The sequence below is a fragment of the Xenopus laevis genome, chromosome 2L (assembly GCF_017654675.1).
Source record: "Xenopus laevis strain J_2021 chromosome 2L, Xenopus_laevis_v10.1, whole genome shotgun sequence".
Taxonomy (NCBI): Eukaryota; Metazoa; Chordata; class Amphibia; order Anura; family Pipidae; genus Xenopus; species Xenopus laevis.
In genome coordinates, this window is record NC_054373.1 from 53,768,669 (window position 1) to 53,789,194 (window position 20,526).

A 20,526-nucleotide genomic window follows, 5' to 3' on the forward strand; every position below is an offset into this window, starting at 1 on the left:
GTCTCCATCGATGTAAAGCATAACTCAATGTGTAACTCAAACATATGAAAAGATGAAAGCTTCTAGCTATTACCCTGAGCAGAAATGCAATAGACAGGGTTCTGTTTAGTCACTTCTAATGGTAAAAGGGAATTGCACAGGAATTGGTACAGCAGAACAACATGAGAGCATTACCTACATTCCATTTTTGCCTGATGGATACAACTCCCTTACAGTGCAAGAATAGCATTCTAATCAATTTTGCTGCTTTCAACATGTCCTTCTGTGTCATCAGAGGAAAGTAGTGTTTGCTAAAGAAAACAGGTAAAAATCCTCTCAAAACAACACTTGCAGCTGTCATCCATGACAAGTTACTAGAGGCTGACATGTCATTAGCCGATTACAGCCAGCGAGTCACTTGTGCTGTTTTTTTTTTATGTGACTATTTTCGTTGGGCATTTACAACATACTAAGTTCCTAAATATATTATTTAATATTTGCCTTTTTTACCTTTTATCACTGGAAAACTTTTTGGATGAATGCTATTTTATTGCACTGGGAATGTTTTCCGTGTCCTATAAGCCATAGCTGTGAGTTGGAAGCTGGGACCTGTAGTTCAAGAGCATTTTAAGGTACACACACCCTGGATTATGAAGCTGTTTAAAGATGTTTGTACTTGAGATAACACAGTCATTTTATTATACAACAAACATGTTTTCCCTAATATAAGCCAATAGACTCCAACTTGCCATCTTTTCATTCATATTACAATATTTCATTGCGAAACACTAGATATATTTAATAGATCTCCTAATAAAACATGTACTGTATGTGACTCTGGTCTATTTTGAACAGTATTTGTTGGGGACAGGAAGGCTTGCTTTTTGTGAAAACCTGCTCTTTATTCTGTCTTCTGAATCAGCCAATACAAACTCCATTGTCAAAAAAAGGCCCTGTTGGATTTTGCAGTAGAGATACTGGGGCAAATTCACTAAGATTCATAGTTGCGCCAGCGTCCGCTTCATTGCACTTCACCGGGTGTATTTTCGCCAGTGCTACGCAAATTCACTAAAATCCATAGGTGCGCTCAGGGGAAGCGTAAGGTTGCGAAGTTGCACTAGCGTTAATTCGCCAAGCAAAGCGAAGTTACGCTAGCGATGCTTCATTTGCATACGGCGCCAAATTGAAGTTACAATGGAGGTATATGTAGCACCACTACACAAGCCTGGGAAACCTTCAAAACAGCAAATAAAATTTTTATTTTGCCCTACACATGAGCCCACTGTATAGTTAAGGTGCCATGAGTTAGGAAATGTAGGGGGGAAGGAGGGTAGCCCCAAAAAAAATTTCAATTTTTTTCAGCCTATCACCCATAAAAAAAGAAAAAATGCCAGCGTTTTTTGGAGCAATCCCTATCTACTCTATTGCACTTCGCCTGGTCTGAGGTGGCGAAGGAAGTCTGGCATAAAAGGTAGCGTTCAGAAAAATTAATTTGCGTAGTTACGTCCGTTGTGCAAATTCGCCAGGCTTAAGGGTGCGAAGTAACACTAGCGAATTTACGCCAGTGTCCGTTAGTGAATCGGAGAATGAACGAAAATGCACTACGCTAGAGAATTAACGCTAGCGTTAGGCGCTTCGTCCTTTAGTGAATTTGCCCCACTGTGTTGTTGAGACTACAGTACAATACCATCCAGTAAAGTTGAAGAGTATCCATTAAGTCCTGTAATTGGTATGTTGGCCTATGGAGCATATTTTAACAAAACAGGAATATTCCAATAGGCTGTGTAGAAGCTGTAAAATATTCATATGAGATTTATTATTGCTTAGTGCATCTGTCCCAGTGTCTCAGATGGTTAACGTAGCAATAATGCAGTTTGGCTTGAAGTCATAACAATGCTCCTGGCATGACTGCATGCTAATGCCTCACTTATATATACTAATTACACTAGGGAAGCAGTGCTCCGGAAGAAGAAAAAAATGGCATTTGATAAGTGTGGCCCTGCCTGCTGTGCTCACTGGGCCCCACTCCAACGTCCTATTTTGAGAACACTTACTCCAGTCAGTCTGTAGTTAGGGAGCCTGATTAGATGAAGCATTTTATAACAAGATTGGGGCTAATTACAGCTTCCCTTTCTCCAGCCTGCATTCCGAGTTGTGGGTAGATTCTGCATGACGGAATAATCATAGCACGGGAAGCTAATTAACTGATCAGTGGGAAGGGGCAGGATCCTGCCAGCTGTAATGTATCGCTCAGGATTGGGCTGGCAGCACAAAGGGATGTTTGAAGGACTATGCGCAACCTGGAAGCACAAAGGTAGAAAATAGGAAAAATGTGAGAGATGTGATAGGCAAGAGAAGGGTGATTAAGTGTAAATTGTGGGTACAGGGTGCTGTAAAGGAGAGAGAACCAAAAACATGGTGCAGACAGGATGATGAGAGACAAAAGACAAATGCAAATATCATGTAAAATAATAAAAGTAGATAGAGGCAGCCCATTCAATATTATTTACCTTCTTTTTTAATAATATGCAGAGTATTTTTTTTTAATTTTACAGTGGCTCTTTACCTTTAAATATAGGTGGACCGTCTGTAAAATGTTTGGTAGTATGGGCCAGTTTTCCTGTAAGATAATGAGTACCTTTTAGATATGCTATTCTTAGGTGTTTTTTGCATTGTACCATATGCAATGTTCAGATGACATTATACATCAATAGGTGTACAATGGCACTAGTGTGCTTACCCATAACAACAATAGAGCAATTGCTTTCAATATGCCTGTTTCAGCCGGCTGATCAAATCTATTTGTTGATTGGTTCTATTCATTTGCTGTTACCTAGCGCTTCGTCCATTTGTGACAGGGATAAAGCCTCACATTGCTCAATGCTTCACATGATCATGGTACAGATGAAAATATGAATTAATATGATTTGGGAGAGCCACTCTATAAACGTGACAGCATGTGCTTCCTTTTCCGTTCCCTTACGTGCTGTAATGTACGTTTTAATGTAATATTTACAAAGTTATTCTATTTTGGATTAATCACTTGGAAACAAATAACAGTAGAAGGGCAGTTTATGAAAGGTAAGATAAATTAGATACTGAATGCCAGGCCCGGACTGGCAATCTGTGGGTTCTGGCAAATGCCAGAGGGGCTGCTATAAGGTGCCATAGAAAGTCAGTGTTTAGTGGGCTGGTGGGGGCTGATTGGGCCTCTGTGTACCTGAAATGCCATGGCCTATTTTAATTCTCAGTCCGGACCTTCTGAATGCCATTTATGGCAAAGGAAAGATTATGGAATGGGGTAGTAGTAGTTGGGTTATACCTGTCTGTCTTGGACTTATTTGTTTGGATTCTTGGGATTACTGGAAAATTGGATAGCCATGAAAACCTGGTGCAACAAAACTTCAAACGTCGCTCCTTTTTTCCACTCATTTCTTCCCCTATTAAACCAACCCTACCCCAATAAATAAAACAGCTGGGTTTCCTAATATGCAGATTTGTCTAAAAATATTGTTCTGTGTTTTAATAGAACTGAAAACAATAAGGAATTAATTTCAAGGATCTAATTAGGGTAAGAGTGTTTATATGAAAAAGAAAGAAGTGATAGTTGACAATAAACAGGAAGGAAATGCAATCAAACGATTTAAATATAAGGTAATTTAATTTAAACAAATCAGACAGCATTAAAGAGAAATACAGGGTTAGTGTATGAATAATCTGAAGAATAAGACATTTGAAAACAAGACACTGGAAACACCTAGTGAAACATTCCTGCTTCATGGCAGAGCTGATAATCTCTCTAGGAAAAGCCTAAAGGAACTTCTTACCACTATATCAATTTCTTTTCTGCTTTATGCAGATGTCAAACATAAAAAATAAATGTTAGCAGTTCAGTGTATCAAACCTGCCTTTCTGTAGGAACAATGATAACGCCCACATCTTAGAATTCTCTTAGGGTCAGGAGTCTGCCTATTTTCAAAGTCAAGAGGGCAAAGCATTAGGATACCAAATCTCCTGTGACCCTTCTGCACAGGAGCCAGAGCTGCCAGTAGATACAAATTAGCTGTGGAATTAGCATCAAGTAGGAAATGTCAGTCTATGCTAATTAACTTCCCTGTTTTTGAAATAACTATGAATTCATGGTAAAGAAAAAGAAATAAAATAAAAATAATAAGCTATGCGGAAGTGCAAGGGGTGGGGATCTGGGCGCAAGTACAGGTATGAGACCTGTTATCCAGAATCTTGGGACCTGGGGTTTTTCCAGACAATTAATCTTTCCTTAATTTGAATCCTGTTACCTTAAGTCTACTAGAAAATCATTTAAACATGAAATAAACCCAATAAGCCGGTTTTGCTTCCAGTAAGGATTAATTATATCTTATTTTGGGATCAAGTACAATGAACTATTTTATTATTACAGAGAAAAAGGAAATCATTTTTAAAAATTGGGATTATTTAGATAAAATGGAGTCTATGGGAGATGGCCTTTCCGTAATTTGGAGCTTTCTGGAAAATGGGTTTCCACATAAGGGATCCCATACCTGTACCTTTTACAAATGGCACCAATTCACGCAGTGACTTTTTCAACAACTGTGGTTGAGGTTGCATTTGTAAATGAGTCCTGTAGATTATGAACTGCACATCAAAAGTCACTCCTGCAATGTAATGGGCAGCACATAAGTGGGGCATGACATTTCAGTTCAGTTTTACACCCTAGTCCACTGATTTTTTAACATGTTTAGGTCACAAGCCTTCTGAGATCTGATATTAGATATATAAAAACATTGCTGTGTCTAGGGTTGCCACCTTTTGGCACGGTTGAATCCCGGCAAGGGACTGGGCCGTGCCGCAATGGGGACTTGGTTGTGACACTGCGGGGGTTACATCAGGGGCAGGACTATGACGTGCCAATTAGCGATTGGCCGATCATCGCAACAATCATAGGGAATCCTGCTTGGTTTTCCTAATTTGGAAAACCGGGCAGGCAGTTTTTACTCGGGCAGCCCATCGAAAAACTGGCCGTCTGGGTCAAAACCAGACAGCTGGCAACCCTAGCTGTGTCCAGGCCCAGACTGGCAATCTGTGGGTTCTGGCAAAATGCCAGAGAGGCTGCCATAAGATGCCATAGAAAGTCACTATTTAGTGAGCTGGTGGGGAGCTGATTGGGCCTCTCTGGACTCAGAATGGCAGGGCCTATTTTGATTCCCAGTCCAGACCTGGCTGTATCAGTCATTCTACCATAAGTGACCATTAAACTGCAGGAGTATAAAGGAGATTTATTTGCCATGCTTCCAAAATCACAACTAACTAGGAAACCCCAGTCACTGTTTAAAGCTTCCCTACTGGGGCCAGTCTCACAGTTTACCCACTGTCCAGGTTAATATTATCCATAGCTCCAAACAGACAACCGCAGGAATTTACATGACAGGATGAATGTCATTCAGGAACATATTTAATACTCGTACTGTGGAAATGCTGACATTTACTTTGAGGGAGATCCGATTGAACCATGAGTCTTGCTCATATATTTTTCCATAGAGCCTAATTACCGAATCATGCTAATTGTTTTTGATCAATTGACAGCAAAATTCCATAAAATAAAACAGGAATTGGAATGCTATTCCTGCCTGGAAATGTTCACAGCCAGGCTAGTGCTGTGTAAATCTACAATATACTGTATATAAAACAATAAAGAAATTATTATAATATTATTTGTTACCTTTTCTGCGCCAGTAAGCAAGGGAAAGTGGCTGGGATTTCTTGAGTCCCCAAACAACCATAAAAGGTGTATTTATGTGCATGTGTTTTGGATGGTATAAGAAATCTCTGGCAATCCCAATCCTTCAGAAGCAGAAAAACTAGCAGTGTTATGTTTCATGCCGGGGCCTGCACTGTATCACCCACAGAGGCAGCCCAATATATAAAACACATAATTGTGATTCAATCTCTCCCTGCTATACTCTGTAACATTTTATTGCTTGGTGAGCAGGTGCGTGATTCTCACAATCTGCTGGAGTTTATTAAATGCTGCCCTCAGACATGCTGCTCCCTGACAAAGCATTGTAAGGTCACTGCTGAAATCTTTTATCTTTTTTGTTGTTCGGAGTCTGAAATTACAGTAGATGTGTTCTGGCGGTTGTAAGAGTTTCTGCAGGGGAACTGAATGTGAGTTGAGGGAAATATTGAAATATATTTGCTTAAAATGATTTTAGCTAAGTACTGTATATGTGTATATATATATATATATATATATATATATATATATATATATATATAATGTCCAATAAGTACCTGCACTCTTTCTCCAACGCTTATGTGGGTGCTATGGTCAAGTAGACTGGATAAAGGCCACAATGAGGGCCGAAACGTTGGATACACGAGTGATGCTTCAATAAAATCGTTTTTCACATGATTTTAATTTTTCAGCAGAAATTATGTCACTGCAGCTACCCCCTACACCCCCATCTCTGCCTCCGGGGAAGAGGTTGGGTTTTTTCTTTGGCTCATTTTATTGACCATATAGGCATTCAAGGGCTGTCCCTTTAAAGCTGCCTTCCTACCGCAGCCCCTTATATGGTAAATACCATATTATATATATATATATATATATATATATATATATATATATATATATATATATATATATATATATATATATATACACACACACACACACACACAGAGGTATGGGACCCATTATGCAGAATGCTTGGTACCTGAGGTTTTCCGGATAATGGAACTTTTTGTATTTTGGATCTCCATACTTTAAGCATACTAAAAAATTATTTAAACATTAATTAAACCCAATAGGATTGTTTTGCCTCCAATAAGAGTTAATTATATATATTTCTTGGGATCAAATATCAGGTACTGTCTTATTTTTACAGCGAAAAAGGAAATGGAGTCTATGAGAGATGGCCTTCCCGTAATTCAGAGCTTATTGGATAACGGGTTTCTGGATAACCGATCCCATACCTTTATATGGATGTGTATCAAATGTAAAAAAAGATAAGCTTTGTGCAGTGCAAGTTCATATGAGAGTACCTAGAGCATCACATACAGTACAACACTGTGGGGCACATTTACTAAGCTCAAGTGGGGGTTCGAATATAAAAAACTTGAATAGGCTACTTCGACCTTCGACTACGACTTTGATTCAAACGTTTCGAAGTAAAAATCGTTCGACTATTCGACCATTCTATAGTCGAAGTACCGTCTCTTTAAAAAAATCTTTGACTACATACTACCCACTTTAAACCTATCGAGCTACAATGTTAGCCTATGGGGACCTTCCCCATAAGTTTTCTAAGCTATTTCTGATTGAAGAAAATTCGTTCAAAGTATTTGCGCCAGTGATAGCAAATTGTGTACCCGTTATGTATACATACTGCAGTAAAAGCAATTGTTTTAATCACTTTTAAATCTGTGTTTGTTATTTTAGGAGGTCTCTTAATGAGATTGTCTGCGTGGCAGCTCCATCCACTCATGGCCTAGGTCCTGTTCATGTATCTGTGAGCGTGGACAGAGCTCAGCTTGAAAGTAACCTACAGTTTGAATACATTGATGACCCCAAGGTCGTGCGCATTGAGCCTGAATGGAGCATCGCCAGGTAGGAACAGTTTCCACCATGACTCTCTTTGAACCAATCGTATGCTGCAAGTAGACATGCCCTTAACCAAATATAATACAAACCCCTCCAAACTATTTCTTAGTACCCACAACTACAGGTAAGTGCCACAGGCTTTGTTTATAAAACTAAGTAGTAGATGTTCCTGACCTCTCATCACTTTGTCCAGCATCTTTGACTCTAGTCCTAAAAAAATATCACCTTGATCATCAGTTTCTACTTCTCCAGCACCAATAAAATACTTCCTTCCCAAATAATTTAGATTATTTAAATACCTGTCCTAAAAAGAATCCTTCTCTTCTTAGCTACAGAAGAGTGGATGTAAAATATGGACAGGACTTTTCTTCAATCTACACATTATATGAAGGCAGTAGAAATAATAAGTTGGCTGCTAGGGAAAGCAATTCTTACTGGAGTCCAGTGCCTGAAGAAAAGGCAAATACTGAAGCAAAGGAATGGCTCAGTGAAGAGCCTATGATACATACCATAAATCTTAACCAATTAACTTTTATGATACATTCAAATGTAATTTATGGGGAACAAGTACTTTTACTACTTTTGAAAATTCCAGCAACATCAGAAGGAACAATGTTTTATGGCATTGGAGTGAAAATAAATTCCTGGGATAAATGGTTTCAGCACTGCAAAAAACAGATTTCACATGACAGCCTGCATCATAGGATAATATCCTTGTTTTATGCACATGTAAAATATTACATGAAGGTCCTGATCTTTCATTGACTTGTATGTATCTGTGTGGTTAAATCACAATAATGGGGTTGTAAAGTACACCACTACATAGAAGTAATTATATCTTCCCCAGTAAAAATGTCATTGATTTGAAATGTTTGTACCATTGATTGGAAGCCACAATACTATTGATCTGTAATGGTATCATTTTTTTGTAATTCAATTGACAAAAATATTTGCAAAGTCTAGCAGCCATTCGTTTATAATTCAAAACTAATCTTGCTGAACTGTAACCATTAAATTGGTGTTTGCTTTTAAAAAATGCCAAGCTTTAATATGAGGGAAATCAAAATAAAAATATCTTATATTGTTTTATTATCCTAAGCTGACACACGTACAGGTATGGGAACTTTTATGCAGAATGCTCGGGACCTAATGGTTTCCGGATAATGGATATTTTCGTAGTTTGCATCTTCATACCTTAAATGGGAATTCCACACAAAAATAACAAGCTTTTTGAAAAGTAAACATAATTTCAAGCAACTTTGCAATATACATCAATTAAAAATATGCAGACTTTTCATGATTTTTAATGGTTTGAAAAGTTCCCTACGCCTAGCCTCTTGCTGATCTGTTTGACTACTTTGCTGAGCTGACTGACTACCGTTATTTTGTATCAGCAATGTCCTCAGCCTGAATCCTCCAAACCCCACAATTCCCTGCACACATGGTTTCAATAAGGAACGGAACATCACAGTGCAATGCATTGTGGGTTATGTAGTTCCTGCATGCCGTCTGTAAGCTGTGGAGAAGTTGTAACAATATGTAACATCAGTGTTTAGTCCCTCCCTCCCTGCCAGGATTTCAAATGATGCAGAAAGAGAAGAACTATTAAACAGCTGAATTTCAGCATGGCATTTATTCATACCTTTTAAAGAAAAGGTAACTGTGATGGGTATATGAGGAGTTTCTGTGTTTTGTGGGCCTCTTTATCAAATTTTGGTTTGGAAGCCGGAGTTCCCCTTTAAGTCTACTAGAAATAAATTTAAACATTAAATAAATAGAGGACATTATAGACAAATAGCAGGGGACCTTTTTACCCATAAAGTGGATCACCGTACCAGAGGCCACCCCTTTAGACTAGAAGAAAAGAACTTTCATTTGAAGCAACGTAGGGGGTTCTTCACAGTCAGGACAGTGAGATTGTGGAATGCACTGCCGGGTGATGTTGTGATGGCTGATTCTGTTAATGCCTTTAAGAATGGCTTGGATGATTTCTTGGACAGACATAATATCATAGGCTATTGTGATACTAAACTCTATAGTTAGTATAGGTATGGGTAAATAGAATTTATGTAAAAGTAGGGAGGGGTGTGTATGGATGCTGGGTTTTCATTTGGAGGGGTTGAACTTGATGGACTTTGTCTTTTTTCAACCCAATTTAACTATGTAACTATGTAACCCCATAGGCTGTATCTAGTATAGGTAAATCTAAAACAACCTGACTTGCCGAGTAATCATTGAAGACGTTTCACTACTCAACTGAGCAGCTTCTTCAGTTCAGCTGACTGGTGTGGGAAGTTCTCAGCATATAAACTCTTCCATTAATCCAATCACCCCATAGGCTGGTTTAGCTGCCAATAAGGATTCATTATATCTTAGTTTGGATCAAGTACAGGGTACTGTTTTATTATAAAAAGGGGGAAAAGGAAATATTTTTTTTAAAATTTCTATTGTTTGGATAAAATGGAGTCTATGGTAGACGATCTTTCCGTAATTGGGAGCTTTCTGGATAATTGTTTTCCAGATAACAGATCCCATACCTGTATATGAGTAGCAGCCATTTTACACACAACTGGTACAATATATAAATCTGTGTGTTGACATTTGGAGACTGGTATAAAAACTGCTGTACAGCCTATAGATTTCTAGCATTTGTCATTTTTGAGTTTCAGAGAAGGCAAAATCCTGTACTGTGCAGTCTGTCCATATTCTTTTACAAGAAATTTATTGTAAAGTAAAATTAAATGAATGCCTGCTTATAAATACAGTATACTAAATCAAGAATTTCGCTCTGCCTAAGGCCTAAATAAATTGTATTTTCTACAAAATAGGGTTTACTGTTCCTGTAAAATTCTGTGCAAAACACAGTGCATAATTAGTCGGGCTATATAAAGATAATAAAAGATGTTATATTATTATTGGGCATACTTTTTTCAGCCTAAGGAAAAACATTGTTTGTATGTATGAACCGTGCTGTGAAAACATGCTGGATATAGGATGGTAAAAGGGTTTCATTTATATTCCGCTGAGTAAATTGGCGTTCGAAATTTACTATTCTGTGCAGTATATATGATCTTTTCCGTGTGGTTTTGTAATCGGGGGCTGTTTTTGTAATCCACAGTGGTCACACTTCTTTCATGGTCATTGGCACCAATCTGGACATCATTCAGCAGCCAAGAATCCGAGTGAAATTTAATGGCAAGGAATCAGTGAATGTATGTAAACTAATTTTCATAGAACATAACATTAGCAAGGCTCAAGGGTTAGAACTATGGGAAGTCTAAGAGACCAGGTTTTTTAATTTCTCTTTTAAGTTTGGGAGTGATACCTATCCCGACGACAATTCAGCGCACACAGATAAATCATCAAACAATGTTTTACTTTATTTAATGCAATATGTCTAGCTTCCTATACTTTTACAAATGATAGGAAGCAGCCAATGGCATAAGTAAATGTTACTAGACCCGTACAACAAATTCATTTTAGGGCCCCCAATATATTCAGAAGTTTTCCTGTTTTACCAATAGATATTGAAATTGCTCATTAAGGGCCTTATGGGGCCCCTATACCTCCTGGGTCTGCTTCCTCTGTAGTTACACCCCTGGAAGTGGCAGTGAATTACTTTCACCCTCTATCACTTTATTTGCTATATGTAAATCTCCTGTTTGGCCTTAGTAGCAATTCATCTAGATCCATGAATCCATGCTGCACAATGAAATGCCATTGGTTCAGCTGCTAAACAGCATAAATAAACTGAATAGTGCCAGTAATCGTGCACATTTATATTTAGGCAAAATGATAAGCCTCAACACTTTGCCTGCAAAAATATTTGCTGATTTTTGCATTTGTGTAATTTCACCAGCCATTTTAACTTGCAAGCATAATGCAAACCATACAAATAGATGGTGCCATTGCTTATTATTATAAGAGTTTGGTGGCGTTGATTGTAGCTCCAGCGTTTAATTACTAATAAATGTAATTATTAATTGCACAGATAGGTGAAACATGAAGTGTTGTGTGAACAATGGATTCACGTTTCTATTTCTTTGGATGTTTACCTTTTTAATAGGTGTGTAAAGTAGTAAATGCTACGTGCTTGACATGCTTGGCTCCAGCTTTGACATTAGAGTATCGCCCAGGCTTGGATTCTGTGGAGAGACCAGATGAATTTGGCTTCATCTTTAACAATGTGCAGTCACTCCTTGTCTTCAACAACACCAAGTTTATATACTACCCCAACCCAACCTTTGAGCTTCTCAGCCCTAATGGAGTTCTAGAGCAGAAACCAGGGTCTCCAATCATATTAAAGGTGAGAGGGCAACAATCATCCAGTATAGACTGGACTGAATGTTCTAACTGAATCTCCATTGTATGTTCTGTTCTCACATGTATTACTTTATATCATGTCTATTGGTATTTATGTCTATGTACTAAAATGCATCATCTACAAAATGTATCATCCAATGTTATATAAAAGTATGAGTAGCAACTAAGTTATTGTTATTGCTGTATGGTTAAGGTTCTTTTGGGTTTACGGAAGAAATTATGTTTAAAGTGGACCCGTCACCCAAACAAAATTATTCCAAATCCTATTTTATCATGTTAGTCAAGCAAAATGAACTTTAATTACACTGTATAAATTATTTGAATCTTGTTTCTATCAGTCTGGGAATTCAAAACTATAGCAACCAGGAAGGAGCCATTTTGTGGACACTGTTATTAAGGCAAGCCTTGTATCATCTCAGAATCTTGTTTGTGCACCAGGAGACAGGGACCCAATGTCTATCCCCATGTACTGGTTACACAATTAAATGGTTATGAGAGCTGGGGGAATGTAGGGAGAGCAGAGACATCTAGGAAGTGCTGAATGGAAAGTGAAAGTAATTGCTTGTCCCGCCTCTATGACTAGGCATAAAGGCGGGGTAGGCAATATTTGATTGACAGCTGATATTTTTAAATGAGTTTACAACAGCTATGAATGCTTTAATAAAAAAAAGAAATTGGATTTCATGTTTAATTTAAAAAGGACTTTTATTATACAGATTTTCATGTCTGGGTGACGGGTCCACTTTAAAGGATGGCATTTATAGTCACTACATTTTCTTTTCTGAATGTAAAAATGATTATTAGAGAATTCTACAGAAGTCTAAAATTCAAGAATAATGAACACATCCATCTGTGTATCGAAAATATGTTAATTTGTTCAGTTACTGTTACCAATATATTTTTTATTTCTTTGCAGGGGAGAAATTTGTGTCCTCCTGCAACAGGGGGAGCCAAACTGAGTTATACTGTACTGATTGGTAAAACTCCCTGTGCAGTTACTGTATCTGAAACTCAACTTCTCTGTGAATCTCCAAATCTCACCGGACAGCATAAAGTAACAGTAAGTCTTATATAGTTATGTGTTCTATTGTTTTGAGCCTCATAAAGTGATTATTTTGAATAAAGAATTCATTGGTTGATTTATGGAAGTTAAAAAGGGGGTAATTTTTGTAAGCCATGACTGTAGGCTCCATTGACAATTTACGTTTTTTTTGCCCCACACTTTCTCCTTGTTTTAGGTTTATGTTGGTGGCATGGTGTTCTCCCCAGGTTCTATCAATGTGATACCGGACAGCCTCCTAACACTCCCAGCCATTGTCAGTATAGCTGCTGGAGGAAGCCTTCTCCTTATCATTGTCATCATTGTGCTTATCGCTTACAAACGCAAGTCTAGAGAGAATGACCTCACTTTGAAACGGTTGCAAATGCAGATGGACAACTTGGAGTCACGAGTGGCCTTGGAGTGCAAAGAGGGTAAGCATCGGGTTTTGATATATTTAGGAACAAATTATGATTTATTAATGGCAAAATAGTTAACTAAGGCTGGGGAATAAAATTCTAATTCAATAGAAAAACCATATAGCACCACCTAATGATTGCAGTCCTTGTTGTTCCAAATAATTAAAGTTTTACATCTGCTGTTATTTTAAAAGGAAATTCTCTTTGTTAGACTGACCCACGCTTATCATGACTTATGAGTATTTATGTAGAAGTAAGGACACCTGATCTAGTGAAGCTGTAATGTCAGTTAAAAATAGGGTGGCTATAAAAAGTTATGGTTAGAAAATAGTCTCATATTGTGTCTCTAAATCAATGAAATCAGAGAACATTTTTAGATGAGCAGCATGCTACCCTAGAGCAAGTACTAAGTTAATCAATTATTAATTTTATTTGTACGGGTAAATCTATAAATTGAAGGAAAAAACAATAATGAAAAGCTGGAAAACATTGTCCATAACAGTTTTTCCACAGTTCATTAATGTGCATTTAGAATTGTTCAGATGTGACACAAATGGACATTAAGTCAAGTCTCAGTAAAAATGGAATTCGTGGAATTTTGATTAGATTATTCTAGGTTTACATGCAATCAGGAACAAGAGGAAAGCAGGCAAAAAATTGGAGTTTCATCAGCATCTGAAAGATTAAATCAAGAGCAGTTTTAACTCGTTGGAGGAAAAAATATATACACTATCCAAAAAGTCCATATGAAAAATATAAGGTTGCAACTGCACTGCATTACTGCAAGGGTTATTATGAAAGCTACTAATGGATATGTTGCACAAGTCTTTCAGTTTTTCTTCCATTTCAAGAAGATGTCAAATCAATATTAAAAAAAACAGTTAATAGAACGTTTTCACCAGATTTGGTAACTAACAATAGAATAAAATTTTAGAGGGTAATACTAATTCCATACCTTTTAAGAAATTATTATTGACATCCGTTTACATGTTAGGACTTATATTGAATTAGCAAGCCAACACACCGAACAAAATGCGGCAGTAACAACCAAAAATATTCCTGATGCCTGGTAATCCTGTTTCCTTCTGGGTAGTGTTCGCTTAGCAAACAGAATAAGCGAAAAGTTGGAAGTGACACAATTTACAAATTGATTTAACAACACAGAAGCTCTTTATTGCCTGCATTGGTAACTGTGCTTGGGTCTTTCTGTACACAACTGTAGAATTGTCTAATATTATGCAGGAAATACGGGGAGGGGGGAAGCTACAGATTTTCATGTCTTTTTGCACCATAATATCTGCAGTAGGGAATGTGCCAGTTCTGTGTAAAGGATAATAATTTAAACCATTGTGATGTGATAAAATGAATGTCCACACACAGGAAACCAGATTACTACTGCAGAAAAATTCCTTTTTTCCTGCTCATACCATTAAAAGTAAGAGGGCGTAGAAGCAACTTTGATCCAGGGAACAGAATTAAGACAAGCTCCCAATATCGTATAATCATGCATATGCTGTAATTTCTAGGTGTTAGACAAAGGCCCAACATCTCTTTTATAAAAAAAATTAAGCTTTATTGTCCTGACACAGTTGCAACTATAATGTTAGCCCCTGACAAAATAATGTGTTACTCTGACAGGAGAAAGCACAGGGTTCTTACAGAGGTAGGAGGTTTGTGAGGAATTAATACATTATTATTAGTACAAGGAAAATTGGATGAGAGATTTAACATTATTCACATTCTTCATTTATTGAGGGATAGATTAATTTCGGTCAATGGCAACACACAAAATCTTTGGCATTCTGCCAGTGGGGGTTTTCCTTGCTAGAAATTACCCTCTATTGCCTGCTATAAGGTTTGCTTGAAGTCACCAAATGACATAATTTAAATAACAGCAACCTTTGATGTCTTTGTGAACTCTTTACTCCCCTAACATTACTGTAGCTTTGTTTTTTTATATTAAAGGTGAAAATAACATATCCTGGTATAAGCTGGATGGCCTATTCTCCTATTCTCCACGGCTTGTACTTATTTAGCCATAAAACCAAATATTTGTGATATGGTTGACAAACCTTGAAATTGTATTTTCTCTTTATTTGCCCACCAGCATTTGCTGAGCTCCAAACTGATATAAATGAACTGACAAGTGACTTGGATCGCTCGGGTATACCGTACCTGGATTATCGAACGTATGCCATGAGGGTGCTTTTTCCTGGGATAGAGGATCATCCAGTGCTTCAAGAGCTGGAGGTAAATACAGCCTTTTCCAAGGTTTTCGTGTTACTGTATGGCAATTGTGGCATAAGGAGAATTACTCGGTCCTAGACCATAATCCTATTAGGCCCCATTATGTTCCCTTAGTCTTGGGTAAAATAATCTGCTGTGTACACATAGTTAGAACTCTTGCATGAATTGCATCCTTCAATGTGCCCTCTATATTCCCCACCCTCCAGAACTGGCTCTGTGGTCACGATTGATATCCCCCTGCGTGGTAATATTTTATCTCAAAAGAGCTGTCTGAAATGTATTCAGACTCCACAAATCGCTGCAGCAAAGGTAGCATTTCTAGGCGACTGAAAAGAGATCCCCCTTTCAAAATAATCGCTCCATAATATATCATGTTGTTTGGAAAATGCTGTGCTTTCAGCCCCAAACAACAAAGACATATAGAGGACATGCCATTAGCAGCACTAACAGTACTCATTTTCTAATCAGTTCATCTCTTTTAAAGCAACGTGAAGGAAATGGGGAAGCTAATACCAATAATAACATGCAGTATATTATTTGCATTAGTTCCGGTCATTCAGCTAACACCAGAGTGTTTCCGCCATACCTTCTCATGCTTCTCCAGCATGCTGCTTGCTGCTAAAGCCCTGTCTACAAACAGCTACAGGTCACTGTATCACAGTGATGTACTATAGACAAGCTGGCAGAGCAGAGATGTTGCTAATGAAATCTAGAAAATGTGCTTATACTAAATCTAAGTCTGGGAGGAGGCAGAGGTAAGATGGGGCCAGCCTGATGTGCACGTGGGAGAGGTGAGATGGGAGCAGAGCTGAGACACATAATACCTCTGTGTAATAAGAAAGAAGAAAAAGAGGCTTTTCTGTTCCTGTCTGGCAGACATAAAAGTGTCTTATGAAGAGCAATTCTTTTGTAATAGCGATACTGTGATGATTCTTTTGTAATGGCAATACCGTGATGACAACAATGACTGCATGCTGCTTTGTATGTGCCGCAAATTGTTCTAAAAGCAATACTCAGACTGAGAATTGACTTTAATTCTGATCCTCTATACGTTGCAATGTCTGTGGCTTGTTGGATATTGGTAAGAATGGCTTGACATTGTCTAAATGCCCTTCTTGTAAATTTATTCATGTATTTCCCCCGATTAAATCACAAAATATCCTCCAGCTTGGTACTTTTTGGGAGAACGCTAACAAATAAGCCAAAAACAGACAAATATAAAATGAGGGAAATGTAGAGAATAACCGCCCAGCAGTGGTGTTAGGAAGGAAGTGAATTCCAAATCTGCATACTGCATTTTGGGTTTAAGCCTAACAGAGCAGCTTTATGAGAATATAATCTGTGGTTTCCAATGATAGCAAGGTGGGATGGAATGTGTGTCTCTCAGATCTCCCATCTGGCTCTTTCGTCTCTAGCAGTGAGGTCAGTAGGACAGGGAGGGAGGTTAATGTAGTAAGAGAAGAGATATGGCTACGAACTGCTCAACATGCTGAAGGAATATGTGGGTTTGTAAACGCAAAGAATATTTAGGCATTATGTGCTCAGGAGAAGTCAGGACGGATGGTCTAAGCAGAGACATCCATTTAGTCATACAGATAAATGTGGAGATAACATACATAAATTTATATATATATATATATATATATATATATATATTTTTTTTTTTATTATTATTTTTTTTATTTTATTGGGCACAATAATGATAGGTATTTTCTCTGCAGTGGCCCATAAATGCGCACTTAATAGGGCGATTTAATAAAACATTCAATCTATGAAAATTGGCGAATAGAAATGTTGCCTACATGCATTGAAGTATTCTATGAAGACTATGATGAAGGCGCACCTTTCAGTCACCTATGGTGATATTCAGCTAAACAGGCCTATTTAATGTAGCGGTGGCTGTGTATCTATTTTATTATATCACACAGCTAAAAAATAAATATATACACTTGTGCTTCCCTATAGGTTCAGGGTAACAGGCAGCAGAGTGTGGAGAAAGCCTTGAAGTTATTCGCCCAGCTAATCAACAATAAGGTGTTCTTGCTGACATTCATCCGCACTCTAGAGCTTCAACGCAGTTTCTCGATGCGTGACCGGGGGAACGTGGCATCCCTCATCATGACGGCTCTGCAGGGAAAGCTGGAATATGCCACAGATGTCCTCAAACAGCTGCTCTCTGACCTTATTGAGAAAAATCTTGAGAACAAAAACCATCCCAAACTGCTCCTGCGCAGGTGAGTGATCAAATGACTGTGTAGAATGTAGCTAATATTCCCTATTTGTTCCAGCCACTTCCCTTAACTCATGCAGCCACCTTCAGTAGTGTTAATGACTTGTGTCTCATTTTGTACTCACTAGCCTAGGAATCCAGGGATCAAGCATTGTGTTTTCATGCTGCAGTGGTACTTTAAGCCTGGTCAGGAATAAGGATGATAGATTTAATAGGTGGTACCTTGACCTTACTGGTAAGGGGACTATGAATGTGACATGAGGTGGGAGGGCAAAAAAATCCCACCATTGACCTAGTATATGTCAGTGAAATTTTAGGCTTGAGATAGATTATTCCCCATTACCTGGCCAGTACTATGCAGATATATAAAGTGAAAGGGGAAATATATTAATTACTTATTACCTGTGCTGAGCAATGGCGGCTGGGCGCTCCAGGCAAACCAGCCGGCCACACTGTGATCCGGCTCTGCCCCCATGCGGCCGTGCGCAAATGAGGAGGCGCATGCGCGGCCTGGTGCATTTATCGTCTTTTTACTCATAGGGCATCAATCATATCTAAAATCATTTACTAATTAAATACACTATGTGAAAAAGTTCAAGAAATCTGATTTTTAAAACCGTTCACTATACCTTCTGCAAAATCTCCCCTATCTCCACTGCAGTTCTAGTTGTGGCGGGCATCTTGCATTCCACTGCCTCCTCCTACCTATATCTTCACAGCCAACTGCAGCTCTGAAATCTCGCACATGCCTAGCAACCCTTCTAAGATATTTTCAAATCAGCCAAACGTCTGTGTTAGCTGCTGTTCATTGGTGCTGCCACCTGTCTGGAAGTTAGTGTGTGCCCTTCATCTGCATAAAGACATCACCAGCAGGGGACAAGATAGGGAAATCTCATGATACTTCTAGTGAAGGAGTTTACTGGTCAGATTGTTAATATGTGTTTGATTTTGGCTGTGATAGGCGCCAAATGGAAACCTCGTTATAAAGAATGTGCATAATTTTGGGGTCACTTTGGCAAAAAGAAAAACAAAACCAGGCGTACTATTTCTTAGTACCATCTGCTTTGGCCTACTCTGCTACTTTCACCCTGTGCTGCTATTTTACCTTGCAGGGCCCCCAAATGACTCCCTGATTTCATATGAATTCCATTTCTCTGCGTGACCTTTCAATAGCTGAAATGACATCTAGGTTGCATACTTTTCAGGAGTTTCGCAAATGCGATTTTAGTAATCTGCTATTTAATGGGGAGACTTTGTATAAGGGCAGCAGTCTGTGAAAGTGCTCCGAATCACTGATACAAGTTAAAACATTCCCGTTTCATGTGTGCGCTATTAAGTCCATATGTGTATGGAAACATGCAGGCAGTAGCATTTAAAGTCATTTTTCCCCCCATCTAACTGATACAATTTACCTAATAGCAAGTCTAGCACCAGTTAAATCTTTGAAGTCAACTGCTTAAAAATATTCACATAATTATAGAAATTCTGTCCAACATCATTTAACTGGCAGGATGACACCGGAGAGGCTCAGAGAACCTCACTCATGGTCTATCAATTTCACAGTAATGCACGGCACAGATCTTTGCTAAAAGTATACAAAATGTTCTATGCTAGTGATTTGCCTCAGCCCTGTGCTCCAAAAAGGAGATCTTGGGAAAACAAAAGACTCAACATTTCCTTTGATCAAAACAAGGGATTTTTTAAAACAACCCAATTTTGCTGAATTGGAATAAGGAACATTGCGACCAACTGAGTCTCGGTGTTGTACCCTCCAATACCCCTGATTAAATTATCTTTGAGGCCCACCTTTGGTTTGGTTCCTGTTGTTCCATAGTTCTACAGCCCTGGGAAAAAACTGAGCAAAATACATAAATATTGAGTTCTAGTGCTGACATTTTTCATTATTTCCTTTTGCATTAGGAATGGTTTGGGGCATTTTAAAGCCACATTGTGAGAGTTGAAAAATAAATGATGGCCCTGGCAAAATGCCCTGCTGTGCGTGCCTAAACGCTAATGTTCTCTTTAATTCTGTGGTTTTCAAACTGAGTAGGCAAGCTTGTGTGATGTTTGGGGAGAATGCATTTTTGCTATCGCTCAGATGCTTCTAGAAGCCCTAAGATCTCTTAGATCCTTTTGAAAACACACAATGAGCCTAAAATGAGTCTGCCTTATTTGTGCACATGCATTTGTGTTGATGTTACACCTTTTGTGTGAATAAATGATCACACAGCCCCCATACGTTGGAATGAATAGCCCCTGTGTTTCTGAAACTGTTGTTCCATATTGGCCCTGTGATTTTTAAAGGGGTTGTTCACCTTAAAATTTACTTTTAGTATAACGTAGAGAGTGATATTCTGAGAACACGTGCAATTGGTTTTCATTTTATGTTATCTGTGTTATTTCGCTTTTTATTCAGCAGCTCTCCAGTTTGAAATTTCAGCAATCTGGTTGCTACAGCCCAAATTACCCTAACAACCAGGCATTGATTTGAATAAGAGACTGGAATATGAATATGGGAGGGCCTGAATAGAAAGAGTAATACAAAGAAGCAATAACAATAAATGTGTAGCCTTACAGGGCATTTATTCAACATGCACATAGGAAAACCTGCAGCATTTTGCATTTATAAGATGCCAGTGTAGAAGTGCCTAATTTAAGGGAAGCACATTTAATGGTAGTGCCTTGA

At 38.2% G+C, this 20,526-nt stretch overlaps 1 protein-coding gene across 1 annotated transcript in view; it reads left to right on the forward strand.

Moving 5' to 3' along the window:
* plxna2.L (plexin A2 L homeolog) overlaps nucleotides 1-20,526 on the forward strand; it is a 195,910-nt gene that overhangs the window by 152,476 nt on the left and 22,908 nt on the right. Inside the window, exons 16-22 of the mRNA XM_018246337.2 lie at nucleotides 7,421-7,588; nucleotides 10,701-10,794; nucleotides 11,649-11,888; nucleotides 12,822-12,965; nucleotides 13,144-13,378; nucleotides 15,471-15,613; nucleotides 17,576-17,844. Coding sequence (XP_018101826.1) covers nucleotides 7,421-7,588; nucleotides 10,701-10,794; nucleotides 11,649-11,888; nucleotides 12,822-12,965; nucleotides 13,144-13,378; nucleotides 15,471-15,613; nucleotides 17,576-17,844 — 1,293 coding nt within the window. The remainder of the gene's footprint in view (nucleotides 1-7,420; nucleotides 7,589-10,700; nucleotides 10,795-11,648; nucleotides 11,889-12,821; nucleotides 12,966-13,143; nucleotides 13,379-15,470; nucleotides 15,614-17,575; nucleotides 17,845-20,526) is intronic.